The 12,517-nt window shown below is 51.2% G+C and overlaps 5 protein-coding genes across 7 annotated transcripts; 3 read left to right on the top strand and 2 right to left on the bottom strand.

Annotated features, from left to right (window-relative positions):
• The first annotated feature begins 3 nt into the window (after nucleotides 1–3).
• LOC9639793 lies at nucleotides 4–1,192 on the top strand. 2 transcript variants are annotated; one of them, XM_024660010.1, is made up of 7 exons: nucleotides 4–293; nucleotides 358–491; nucleotides 543–593; nucleotides 648–786; nucleotides 851–913; nucleotides 965–1,008; nucleotides 1,056–1,192. In XM_024660010.1, the coding sequence occupies exons 1-7, from the start codon at nucleotides 95–97 to the stop codon at nucleotides 1,128–1,130; spliced, it is 705 nt and encodes a 234-aa protein (XP_024515778.1). In that variant the 5' UTR covers nucleotides 4–94; the 3' UTR covers nucleotides 1,131–1,192. The 2 variants fall into 2 exon arrangements, with proteins under 2 accessions (XP_024515778.1, XP_024515777.1); XM_024660009.1 differs by having other exon boundaries at nucleotides 543–786.
• Nucleotides 1,193–3,989: 2,797 nt separating this feature from the next.
• LOC112340843 (pentatricopeptide repeat-containing protein At4g02750-like) lies at nucleotides 3,990–5,777 on the top strand. Its single transcript, XM_024659961.1, has one exon. It carries the CDS (start codon nucleotides 3,990–3,992, stop codon nucleotides 5,775–5,777), a length of 1,788 nt encoding a protein of 595 aa, XP_024515729.1.
• A 42-nt stretch (nucleotides 5,778–5,819) lies between these two features.
• LOC9639728 (chlorophyll a-b binding protein CP24 10A, chloroplastic) lies at nucleotides 5,820–6,938 on the top strand. The gene is made up of 2 exons (XM_002986072.2): nucleotides 5,820–6,107; nucleotides 6,159–6,938. Exons 1-2 carry the CDS (start codon nucleotides 5,878–5,880, stop codon nucleotides 6,706–6,708), a joined length of 780 nt encoding a protein of 259 aa, XP_002986118.1. The 5' UTR covers nucleotides 5,820–5,877; the 3' UTR covers nucleotides 6,709–6,938.
• A 637-nt stretch (nucleotides 6,939–7,575) lies between these two features.
• LOC9639727 (SPX domain-containing protein 1) lies at nucleotides 7,576–8,848 on the bottom strand. Its single transcript, XM_024659883.1, has 3 exons — nucleotides 8,315–8,848; nucleotides 8,086–8,242; nucleotides 7,576–8,032 (listed from the first exon to the last, which is right to left on the bottom strand). Exons 1-3 carry the CDS (start codon nucleotides 8,711–8,713, stop codon nucleotides 7,680–7,682), a joined length of 909 nt encoding a protein of 302 aa, XP_024515651.1. The 5' UTR covers nucleotides 8,714–8,848; the 3' UTR covers nucleotides 7,576–7,679.
• A 139-nt stretch (nucleotides 8,849–8,987) lies between these two features.
• LOC9639726 (protein transport protein Sec24-like At3g07100) lies at nucleotides 8,988–12,517 on the bottom strand. 2 transcript variants are annotated; one of them, XM_002986007.2, is made up of 12 exons: nucleotides 11,736–12,517; nucleotides 11,490–11,628; nucleotides 11,242–11,432; nucleotides 11,083–11,190; nucleotides 10,831–11,034; nucleotides 10,544–10,775; nucleotides 10,340–10,489; nucleotides 10,132–10,288; nucleotides 9,946–10,073; nucleotides 9,572–9,894; nucleotides 9,329–9,517; nucleotides 8,988–9,256 (listed from the first exon to the last, which is right to left on the bottom strand). In XM_002986007.2, the coding sequence occupies exons 1-12, from the start codon at nucleotides 12,459–12,461 to the stop codon at nucleotides 9,023–9,025; spliced, it is 2,781 nt and encodes a 926-aa protein (XP_002986053.2). In that variant the 5' UTR covers nucleotides 12,462–12,517; the 3' UTR covers nucleotides 8,988–9,022. The 2 variants fall into 2 exon arrangements, with proteins under 2 accessions (XP_002986053.2, XP_024515649.1); XM_024659881.1 differs by having other exon boundaries at nucleotides 8,998–9,256; nucleotides 9,329–9,894.

The raw sequence follows: 12,517 nt of genomic DNA, 5'->3' as shown, positions 1-12,517 counted from the left end.
TTTGCTCACCTAACAATGCCAGAAAGGCGACTTTTCTGTGTCTCGTCCCGTTTCTTGCTTGTGTAGGTACTTGGAGCTCAGTGCTATCACAACAATGGATCTTGTCATGACTAAGCTCCTGGCTTCGTTGCTTATGTTGCTGATCGGTTTTGCAACGAGTTCAAGTGGCCTATTGGACCACCCTGTCTTGTTCAAGATGCCTGGTCTCAAATCCAACACTTCTGCCGAGGCGAAGGTGCTCAACAGTTTGGACAGTCTCAGGACATTTCCGGGGGTGATTACACTCTTCACAGGTAGCAATTCGAGGCCCACATCTTTCGGCTCCTCCCCACTAAGTTCTCTTCTTCTATTTTGCAGGCCGACTACTCAAAGATGTCGACGGGTTCACCCATGGTCTCTTTGCTCGCTTCCCGGATCAAGGAACCTTGCTGCAATACTACTTCTCGAAACAGTTCGCATTGGCCGTGCTGCCTCAGATCCCTTATCTTCGGGTAGGCTAGCTGTGCGCCTCATGTTTTGTTCCTTACTTGTGATATTTGCAGGGTGAAGACAGTGTGGACTACAACACGGTTGTAAATGGCGATTCAGCTCAGGCAGGAAGGTTTTCAATGTCATTAATATCTGACATGCAATTTGTATTTGTGCAGAACTTTCCAAACGAGATCATCCACATGGCTATGTTCAGATTTAATCTGGGCGTAAGCCATGCACAGATTCAAAGTGTGCTTGAATCCTTGAAGGGTCTATCTGTATCCATGCCTTCAATTGTCTTGCAAACAACAGTTGGTGAGTTGAGAAAATCTTACGTACAAGTAGTCGTTCTAACACTGGTATCTTGGATTTGGTCTAGGCAAAAATCTTTATGACCGAGACGTTCTTTATTCTCATGCATTTGTTGCGCGCCTGGCATCAGGTAAACTAGAAACCTTCTTGCACATTATAACATAACTTGAACACTTTCCAGAGAATGCTGTAGCACAATTTTATAATAGTCCGGGCTATAATCAGGTGGGTTGTAATCACTGCAAATCAATCTTAATCTTCTCACCTTGCAGGTGATTGAGAAACAACTGAGGCCTCTGTGTTTGCTCTTCGTAGAAGCAGACCTGAAACCGATCAAAGCGACATAAAATTGAATTGCCTGTACAACTAAGTAGGCAGATGGTAATAAATAAATAATCAAATGAGAGCAGATTCTTATGTGTCACATAACTCGCCTGATCCGAAACGCTGGAAATACCAAGAGCTCGGAAGATGCCATCGCGCTTGGTGGAATGTGTTGTTGGACAGATATTTGTCCAATCTCCTTGTTGACATGCATGGCAAGTGCAGCAGTTTGGAGAATGTGCGCACTGTGTTTGCAATCATACAACGCCCCAACGTCTTCTCGTGGAACATTTTTCTGGAAGCAAATGCCCACAACGGGCAGCTTGAAGAGACAAAGCTCCTATTTGATCGCTTGCCTGAGCGAGATGCATGGACGTGGACCGCGTTGGTTTGCACATTTATTCAGTCCGGGTCCCGTGTCCTGGACGCAGAGAGCAAATGCCCGAAAGGGATTCCGTGTTGTGGAATGTTATGATTTTAGCTTTTGTTAGTGCAAGCCGCCCAAGCTTTGCTTGACAAGCTCCCGTGCCCCACGGGCGTTTCATGGACGACAATGTTAGACTGTTACGATCGGAATGATTGCGTCGAACAGGCGCTGTGCTGCTACCAGTCCACCGCGATCTCGCTCCTGGCAATTATCTTCGTCGCCACCACCGCCTGGAGCAAGGTGTTCCATGACACGAGGTTCCACGGGCATCGACATCTTCATAACCCCAGTGTACGCTGCATCTAAGAACGATCTATTAATGCCTTCATTTGGATGAGCTTCTGTTTGAAATGCTCAATGGTTTGATCAACAAATGGAAGGCTAGCCTTCATGAGCAGCAAGAGGAATGCATGACAGCATCAGTTTCAGGTGGTTGCATTTGATCTTGAATATTGTCTCCAAGATCAGATTGTATTTTAGGGTAATGTTTTCAATGGCAATGGCAATGGCTATAGGTATGGATGAGATCACCGAGCATGTTGAACACAGCTGGCTCGGAACATGATGAAATCATCGCAAATGAAGATATTGAAGGAATGGACTTGAAACATATTTCTCATGATAACATTAAGTTACAAGATGTGCAGTCTTGCAAAACTAAGATGTGAGAGTAAGTTTTGATGATGGAAGCATTGCTCATCTTAAAGGAAGAATTCAACTCCCACTTAGATGAAGAAGGTGATGACCCTGGGGGCAGACATCAAAGCAGGCATTAAAATTGCCAACGTGCAAAAACTAAATTAGTAGTACTGGAGAGTGTTGCTCCTCCACACTTCCTTTGTTTGCCAAATCAAAAATGATTTCGAGATCTCTTCAGTTGTACACTCTAATCCCAACAATGGACTCTAAGTGGGAATTAAATTCTTCTTTTAATATAAGGAATGTTTCCACCATCATAACTTTTTTCCCACATCCTAGTTTCATAAGATAAATTACAAATTACACACTCAATGTTATGATGAGAGATCAATACCTTCATGCTCAAAAATTTTACTACACCATCAACCCGAGTTAGTTGCATTTGTCGAGGAAGTCCTAGAGAAAAGGCCAAATATTAAGATATGTGGGAAACACGACTGATTTGCGCCAGGAAAGAGGAGAAACGAGGGAGATGAAGAAACACGAAGTAATGGGGAGAAACAGAAAAGAGAGAATTCCTTCCTACATGGAAAGACAATCTAAACCATTCTGGCTTAGTGGAATATGCCAAGACCAATCTTTCAGCTATAATCAAATATTGATATTTTGTTTTGTGAGTCTTGACGAAGATGATGTTAGTGCATCTTGTTGGTGTTTGTTGACATGTATGGCAAGTGGCAGCTTGGAGAACACACGCATATAACCATACAACAACCCAACGTCTTCTCATTCTTCTGGAAGCAAATGCCTGCAACACCTGTTTGATTGCTGGTCTCAGAGAGATATATGGACGTGGACTGCGTTGGCTTGCGCATTTTCTCTCATGTCCTGGACGCAGAGAAGGCGTTTGAGCAAATGCCCGAGAGGGATTCTGGAACGCTATGATTTTAATTTTTAGATTTTCCCAGGCCGGACAAATGCAAGCCGCCCAAGCTTTGCTTGACATGCTCCCGTGCCCCACGGCCGTTTCATGGACGACAATGTGAGACTGTCATGCTCGGAATGAAGATCTTGGTGAGATAAGTATGCTGTTCAACAAGATGCTGCAGAAGGACATTGTTGGTGGATTGTTCTCATGTCCGCTTTTGCCCGTGTTAGGGACTTGCAAACGACTAAAGCCCTCTTTGACTGCTTGCCACAGCACAGTTTGTGCTGCTTCAATGCACTTCTCAATCCACATGTAAACTATCACTGCAATGAGGATGGTTTCAACAGCGTTCTTGCTGTGGAGAGCATGGTTGTTGCGATGCCAGAAACGGCTCTAGTGTCCTGGAACACGGTGCTGTGTGCCCGGCAGGGTTATGTCAAGGAACTGGGCTGCGTATATGGAGAGGACGCGTTGTAGTTGTTTGGGGAGATGGGCCTGGAAGGCTGGATCACCGACGAGGTTTCGCAATGATGGCATGCAGCCGAATGGGCGCCGCAGAGATTGCCCGGCAGCTGTTTGTTTCCATAGTGGCAGCGTCCAGCCTTCCGCAGCCCACTACTTCTGCGTGGCTGACGCTTTAAGCCGCGCCGGCCTCTTGAAAGATGCGCAGGAGCTGCTCCACACAATGCCATTTGAGCCCAACGTTGTCGCGTGGAAGGCGATGCTTGCGGCCAGTAACACGCAGGGCGACGCTATCGGAGCGGTGGACTATGCCATTTCTGCCATTATGGAAAGTGACGATCCACTAGCGCTGGAGGACTCATTTCCTTACGTCCAGCTATCCAATCTCTACATGCAGTTTGCCTTTGATGATGCATCATCGTAGGCATGCTTGGACCTCAAGGTACCTCCGGCAGCTGCGGAGAACCAGAATCTACATTTGTGACCAACAAGCTCATTGAAATGCATGGGAAGTCTGGAAGGCTGGCGGATGCTCAAGAAACATTTCAAGCCGCCGAGCACAAGAACTGCTTTACCTGGGTGTTGATGTTGTGTGCGTTTGCCCGGAACGGGCAACTGCAGCATGCGATAGAGCTGTTTGAAAGGATGCCGGATAAGAGCGTAGTTGCTTGGAACGCCATGATGAGCGTTTACATCCAGTATGGCCTTGTGGGTCAAGCAAAACAGCTCTTTGATGCCATGCTGCAGCGGGACGTCGTCTCCTGGAATGCAATGCTCGCAGCGTACGCCCGGAATGGATGGCTTGCAGATGCAAAACTCTTGTTTGATAGCATGCCCCAGCGAAACCAGACCTCTTGGAACACAATGCTCACGGCCCTTGCGCGCGGCGGGCTCGTGCAGGCTGCTGCGACGCTGTTCGATTGCATGCCAAAGCCGGACCTTGTGTCCTGGAACTCCATGTTGGATGTGTATGGCCGCAACGGGGAGTTGGAGCGAGCCAAGGCGGTGTTTGATGGAGCGCCAGTGCGAGACATTGTATCGTGGACAACAATGTTGTCCGCGTACTTGCATCTGGGTGAACCAAGCCAAGCGGCGCACTTTTTTCAGTGGCTCATGCCCGAAACCAATCTGGTTGCATGGAATGCAATGCTAACGGCATCCTCAGAGCCCGCCATCCTCTTCCCGCAGATGCCCGAGAGGGATCTTGTGTCGTGGACGACACTACTGGTGACATATAGCCAAAGTGGTGATATTTCACAAGCCAGGAAGGTGTTCGATATGATGCCTCAGCGAGACGTGGTGTCGTGGACTGCCATGCTAGTAGCTTACGCCCAGGCGGGGAATGTTGACTCTGCCGAGCGCTTATTCGAGGAGATGCCAGTGACAAATTTGGTATCACTCAATGCAATGTTGATGTTGCGAGCGGCAGCAGCTCGACGAGTGACCATTGTTGAGCTCTTGTTTAGTCATGGGATGCCGGAGAGGGACATGGTATCGTGGACAACCATGCTTGCAGCATATGGTTCCAGAAGTCTTGTAGAGGCAGCAAAGTTCACGTTTGACACAATGCCACAGAGGGATGCGGTGGCTTGGAACGCAATGTTGGCTGCTTTCTTTCAGGGTGGGTATTTAGCGGAGGCTGTTTCCCTGTTCGGCAGTATGCCCCACAGGGACGTGGTGTCGTGGAACTCTATCTTAGCTGCACATGCCCAGAACGGGCAAGTGGAGACAGCACGCCGTGTGTTTGATTCCATGCCTCAATGCAATGCTGCATCATGGAGTGCGACACTCTCGGCTTATGCCCGCAATGGACAGCCCAGTGGAGCGTTTCGTGTGCTTCACGAGATGATGGCGGCCGGCATGGCTGTGGATCAAGGGTGCTTCGTCTCCGTGTTCATTGCTTGCAGCCACACTGGGAAGTCCACCACGGGAAGGCGCTGCTTCGACGTGATGGTGTGCGATTGCGGGATTGCGGCCACGAGAGAGCACTACTGCTGCCTGGTTGACATGCTGGGGCGTGCCGGGCATGTCCAAGACGCCAAGGATTTGATACAAAGCATGCCATTTGAGCCGGACGGCTTCCAATGGAGATGCTTGCTAAACAGCGCAAAATCAAGTGGCTGGTCCAAGGTTCAAGCCCAGCCTCCAACGCTTAATCCGTTTCCTCGGCAGCCATTGGCTGGTATTTTGCCGCGAATGCGTCCCATTGGCTAACCAGATCCGGGGCCTCTATCTACCACACATTTTTTTCCTACTTTTTTTCGATCAGAATCCTGCGAAGCTAGGAGAGCCGAGGAGAGAGGTGAGAGGAGAGATGGCCGTGGCAAGCACAAGCGCAGCCAGCGCCGCAATTTCGCAGCTCGCGAGCTCCTCGTTTGTGAGCGGGAGCAACGCCCTCCTGTCGCACTGCCCCAGCAATGGAGCCCGAGTCATGGCGATGGCCACCAGGAAGATATCCGCCAAGCCGGCATCCGGCAAGAAGTCGTGGCTTCCCGGGGTGAGAGGAGGTGGCGACCTGGTGGATCCCGAGTGGCTGGATGGATCGTAAGTCTTGTTATCCTTTTCTAGTCTCGTATTGAGGAATGATGAATGCAGGCTCCCTGGCGACTATGGTTTTGATCCCCTTGGGCTGGGCAAGGACCCGGCCTTCCTCAAGTGGTACAGAGAAGCGGAGCTCATCCACGGGAGGTGGGCGATGGCGGCGGTGGTGGGCATCTTCGTGGGTCAGGCGTGGTCTGGAATCCCATGGTTCGAGGCTGGTGCTGCGCCGGGTGCCGTGGCCCCCTTCTCGTTTGGCAGCCTGCTGGGGACGCAGCTCCTGCTCATGGGCTGGGTGGAGTCCAAGAGGTACGTGGATTTCTTCGAGCCCAACACGCAGGCGGTGGAGTGGGCAACGCCCTGGTCGCGAACGGCCGTCAACTTTGCAAACTCGACCGGGCTGCAAGGCTATCCCGGCGGCAAGTTCTTTGATCCGCTGCGGCTAGCCGGGAGCATGAAGGGCGGGGACTACGTTCCCGACTTTGACAAGCTCCAGAGGCTTCAGCTTGCCGAGATCAAGCACGCCAGACTCGCCATGGTCGCCATGCTTATCTTCTACTTTGAGGCGGGACAGGGCTTGACACCTCTTGGTGCTCTTGGCTTGTAAACATCAAAGAGATTGCTGTGGCATCGTCACTTCTTTCGTCTCGTGGTGTTCTACTCTACTAGACTATATACAACTTCATGGTAGATTGGAATCACAGCAAATGTGGGCGAGGCATTCCTAGTGTCTGAGACATCGAAAAGAAAGAACGAGAATGTTGTAGCCTAGCTTCTACTGCTCTCTGTTTAAAACCATTCATTCGTGAGGTAATATAATTTCACTCGATTCTTGGATATCATGTTTCCCAGGTGGAGTGAAGAATGCCTGTGAGTGGCCAAAGATACGCGGGACTCGCCTCCACGCCTGATTGAGAGGTCAAGAGCACGGTGTTTGCGCTTCCACAAGGCACCCGGGGGGTCGAGTATGCTTGAAAAACTCGGCCGCATTGAAACCACATTGGGCACTCAATCAATCTAGAGTTATGGCACTGCTGCGGGTGGCAATGGCAGTGCTGGCAAATCTGGTAGGACTGTGCTGCTCAGGGTTGACAGGTTAAGTAAGCGTGAGTAAAAATCGCAAGCTCACGATCAAGCATGGACGCAGAATCTGTAAGCTCGATCCAGCACAGGTAACTAGAAGTGAATAATATATTTCCTTGTCGCTGATTCCACGCTTGGCGCAGGCTCCCACGAGCAGGCAATTGTTGCAATCTACCGAGTGTAAGTCATCGTTTTTCCTGGAATGATCATGGTTTGTGACTGAGTCTATATGTTCCAGTTTGCCAAAGCCCGCCGCCGTGCCCCATTCCTGTCATCAGGAACGTGACTTGCAAGGTTGGAGACATGGTGAGCTGCGAGTGTTACTACGTTGGGCGGTGCTTTGCAGAAGTTCATGGATGCTACATGCTGAGTGGCTCCGAGAGACACTCTGTGGCTTTTGAGAACTTGCTCTAGATTAGACGACATTGTAAGATGGTTATACACACACACACACACAAGGTGTGGAGAGTATCATATGATATATATGTGTCTATGTCACGAGTCGCTGTTGCCGAGCGGTGGCAAGGACAAGGCGCTGTAGGTGGAACTTCCCTTGCGCAAGTCCTTGATGGTTTGCAGCGCAGCCATGGTGCTCCTGTAGATGCCCTCCACTTGCTCCGGATCGCATTCCTCGGCGTCGGTTGTGAGCTCCGGCTGCTCGGGAGCCTTGGTAATGGCCGCGAGTTCGTCTGCTGGGAAGATGCTTTGCAGATTTCTCTCGCACTCCTCCACCAACTTGGACAGAAGCTCCGTCGTGAAAAAGGGCTGTTGCAGCACCCCCTGGATGAAGGGCAAGCGGAGAGACATCCCCGTGCGCTTGTCATACTTTTTCAGGATCTTCACCAGGCCTATAGTGTCCATGCAAGTGTTACAAGTGTCACTCGCGTATGAATGGATTTACCTGTGTAGTTGAGCGAGCTGTAGTTAAAGAGCAGCACCATCTCGCCATGGAACGTAACAATGTCCTTCCTTATCTGGATGAGCTCCTCGTGCTGTTCCAGATCGAGGCCCGTCACGTCAGGCTTGGACTTGAGCTTCTCGATGCGATCTTTCAACTCCTGCTCGGAAGCGACCACGGCAAGCATAAGCAAGATGAAGGTATCCTTGGACGAGAAGAAAGAGAGACTTGCCTGTAGCCGGATCACATACTCCTCCTCCTTCTCCATGAAGAAGGTGTTGAACTTGTCCAGCTCCACTTCCAGCAAGCTTGTGAACTCGGACTCTTCTTGTTGCTGCTGCTGCTGCTGCTGTGGCTGCTCCTCCGCGTGTTCAAGGCCTTCGCTCTTGATGGCAGCAACAGCAGCGCCTCCGGATCTCTTGAGCTCGTCCACGGCAACATCCACGGCAGATGTCCCGCTCTCCTCCCGAACGGGGCTGGTACCGCCGGATTCAAACGCCGCCTGGGTGAAGCAATCCGGCGCCGATATGAGCTTGAGACGCTTCTTGAGCTGCTTGTAGGACAGGAACTTGTCCCTCCACTCGGGTAGCGTCTCCTCCATCTGGCTAGCTAACCGCTTCCCGAATTTCATACTGCTGCTCTAGAGCTACACACAGCTACTTGTGATCTAGCTGTCACTACAGGGACCAATGCAGCGCGCCACCATTCCCGATCGATCTAAACAACGCTCTCTCACAGATTTGGTGCGCGGAAAATGATAAACCTCCGTCCTTGTTCGCTAGGGCAGTCGTTTCTTTCAACCAAAAGGCCGAGAATATCCGCCGGGCATCTACGGATATTCGAATACATGGAGCATCCGCGTGGATATTCTTTACACTTGAAAGTCTCGCTCGCTTTTTCTTGAATGGACGCAAAGCTTTTAACTTAGTGTTTTGTTACTTTAGATCTTCTGCTGGACTTGCCTGTGGATCTGGACCATCCACTCCATGTAGGAAGGAAATCCAGCGCCACGGTCCTCCACCATGTTGGAGTGAACGAGCTGGAGCTCCCGGCCCGACTCCCCCTGCCGCACCACCACGCACTGTTGGTGGCACCACCGGTTTTGCTTGCGCAACTTTGCAAGCAGCGCATGGAAGCGTTTCGACAAGTCGTTGTCTTGCTCCACAACCGGGACCTGGAGTATGGAAGAAACAAGCATCATGTCAATATGGCTCCAAGAGCAAGCAACAAAAGCACACGCGCGCACCTTTCTCAGGTCGGAGCTGTGAGCTACCTGCGGCCCAAGGATCGCAGCAACGAACTCGGGTTGGAGCACGTTTCCCAGCCACAGTACAAAGCGCTGGCCGTCCGAGGTGACGAACGCACCGCGGGGATCCAAAACTTCGGCCGTCAGTGGCAGCTGCGGTGGACTGTCCACACCTCCACCTCGGCTTCCCTGCGCATAAACAATTGTCTCATTCTTGGCGATCCAATCAACGCAACTCATTACCTGTAGGAGATACTCGTCGAGCCGAATCAGCGCGGGGTAGAGAAGTTTCAAGAGGGAGGGTCGGGACATTGTCATCATCTGGTATCCAGCAGCGGAGCGCTCGTCAGGTGTAGCATCCATGAATCCACCTCGCAAAGGCAAGGACTTGGACAAGGCCAGCACGTAGAGAGGCAGTAGCTTGAGTGACTCGGGGAAGATGATGCGGCCAATGAGTGAATGCTTCACCGCATACATGTTCTTGTACTCCCGCAGCGCATTCACCATCTTTACATGCACGTATTGCCGAGCATTCTCCAGCTTATCATTCAGTGATTTCTCCACGGCTGCAACAAAACAGCACATTGTTTTAGCTCGAAACGTATGCCGGCGCTTACCAAGTCTGCTGAGCACCCCAACAACAGCACCAATGTTCGCCTCTTTATACATGACGCTCAGCTCCTGCACAATTGGAACGGCAGCCGTGTGCACTCTTATTCGCCGTTCTCCCGAGGACGACGTGTACCTGTAAAGCACCAAAGGAGCTGAGTATGATATCACACGCACAAGAGATTCGAGCTTACAGCAGAGCGACTTGAAAGTATGCCAGCTGGGACGTCAGCAAAGTGTCTTCCAAAGCAAACTGCACCGAGAAGGCCTTGTCACAGTCCACGGCCGGAAGAGCTAGCAAGTCGGAGCTCCGGAGCATGAAGTGGCCATGAAACACGGAATACTTTATTCCTGTAGCAAAACCAAGATGAGACCATGTAAAACAGCGACATAAGGCATTACCTTTTCCACAACGAATCCGCATCACGGCTTCCCAAGCCGTTTCTCTCGTCAAGTCCCTTGAGAGATCGTACGTCAGCTTCTCTCCGTCGACGGCTGCGTGGAATCCCGGGTAATAGCAAACCTGACCGCCGGTGTACTTTGCAAGAGTACCTGTGGAACAAGTACGACTTATGGTTGAGCAACCAGACAAGACAACGTTTTTACCCAAGGACGCCACATCGGTGTACTTCTCCGAGAATGCATACACATTCACACCGATTTGCAGCTTGGAGCACTTGGCCGCCATTTGCTTGTAAAACGAGTCCTCTGCCACCCGCAAAGCGGGCTCGCGGTCCGTTTGATAGACATGAGCTTCTTGTCCTCTGAGCTTTAGGCGGCCAACGCCAAGAGAGGGCAGCGTGCTCTGAAAGATAAGCAGCTTTCCTCCAATTTCACTCTGACAGATACCATCGGCCTAGTTAGCAATAGACAACAAAATCAAAGGGGCGAACCATTATCGATGTGGTAGCCTCCAGAGCAGGACCAAGGGCAGACTCCACGTTTTCATTGTTGGCAAAAATAGATGGCAAACTATCCAGCAGAGCTTCAACTACAAGGCGAGATTCAGATAAGTTGACGAGAAGGTCGTCGGGCATTGGTAAAAACGGGTCGTCCACTTGTGCCAAAACCACCATTTGAGGTTGAGTAAGCGAAGACTGCAAAACCAAGTTAAACTAACAAAGACGCCACAGAAACGTGCTTACCTTGAGACTGTAGAAATGAAGAGTACTATCGAACGTCAAAAAGCCTATTTGAGTCCTCGGGTAGCCTGGAAGCTTGTCAAGACAAGATTTGATTGTATCGGCAGCGATCTGGAGAAGAAGGATTTGGTAAATAGTCTGTGCTGCTGCAAGGTATAATACCTGTAGAATGCCCGATCTCACTGCCGCGACCGACACATCAATCAGGAAAAAGTAGACCGGGGGCATTGGTGGACGGACCATATACTCCATCGGGGCAACGAAGTCAACACTGCCCTGACTGAGCTCTGGCCGATCCATAGCATCCCTCCTTTTTCCTTGTTCATCCAGGGCACACACGTAGTCCATGGGCACTGGAAACACAAGCAACAACATGAGATTCCTTTGTGAGAATGAAACGCCTGCTTTACCGTCGTTGAGAAGGTTGCATATCGCACAGCGGAAATACTTGCCGCCATCAGTAAACTTGTCATACGGGTTGATGTAAGTCCGGCACCTGCGGCACCTCACAATACCAGACGTTCCAAAATCAACGACGGGCACTTGTTCCTAGTTTTGCACAGCTTCTACGTTGGTTAGAGACGAGAGAAAGGAGAATGAGAGAGCGAGAGAAAGAGAGAGCAAGAGAGAGAAAAAAAGGAAACTTTGTCTATTACCTCGGGAGGTGCCTCGGCGAGTGGATGAATCACAGCTCCCAGGGGAAGGTGCCAGCGAGCAGCAAGCGAGTGTGATGCCGGGATGGCGTTGGTGGTGAGCTCAAAGTACCTCGGGTGACAATTCGACCAAGCCGGTTGCGCAAAGGTGTCACACGAATCCGGAGGAGGCCTGGGAAGCGCTTCTACTTTGACGTCGGCAGCAGTTCCAGGAGCTGATGAGATGGATAGAGACTCGAACTCGTCGGCAATGTCATGGCCTGGAGGAGCAGCAACGCCAGGAAGTGGTGGCGCTATCCCTGCGAAGTATCCCTGGGATGGCGGTGGCAATGGCTGCTGCTGCTGCTGCTGGTACGCTGGTGATCCACCAAAGTAGGGAGCCTGGGGAGGAGGAGGAGGAGGATGAGAAGGAGGAGGTCCTTGGAGTCCTTGGAATTGGTGGGGCGCTGCAAATGGAGGAGGCGATGCGAAGGGCGGTGCCTTGGATGGGATCGGAGGAGGTGGAGTGGAGAGCATCGAGGATGGCGGCCTGGAATAGAGCTGCTGTGGTGGTGGTGGCGGCGGAGTAGGATCTAGAGGAGGATTGGAGAGCGGCGGCCTGGCAAAGAATTGAGGTGGTGGGAAATCAGCAGCTGGTGGCGCCATTGGGGGATAGCGCTGCTGCTGCTGCTGGTATGGATTGAAGGGAAGAGGAGGAGATCGAGCTCCCACATCACTGCTTCTACTCATCTCGAGTACCTCCACAATGGATCTGCCTTTGCTGCGCCCTAGAAACAGTGACTGAT

The sequence above is a fragment of the Selaginella moellendorffii genome, unplaced genomic scaffold (assembly GCF_000143415.4).
Source record: "Selaginella moellendorffii unplaced genomic scaffold, v1.0 SELMOscaffold_71, whole genome shotgun sequence".
Taxonomy (NCBI): domain Eukaryota; kingdom Viridiplantae; phylum Streptophyta; class Lycopodiopsida; order Selaginellales; family Selaginellaceae; genus Selaginella; species Selaginella moellendorffii.
This window is presented reverse-complemented; position numbering and strand designations above follow the sequence as displayed.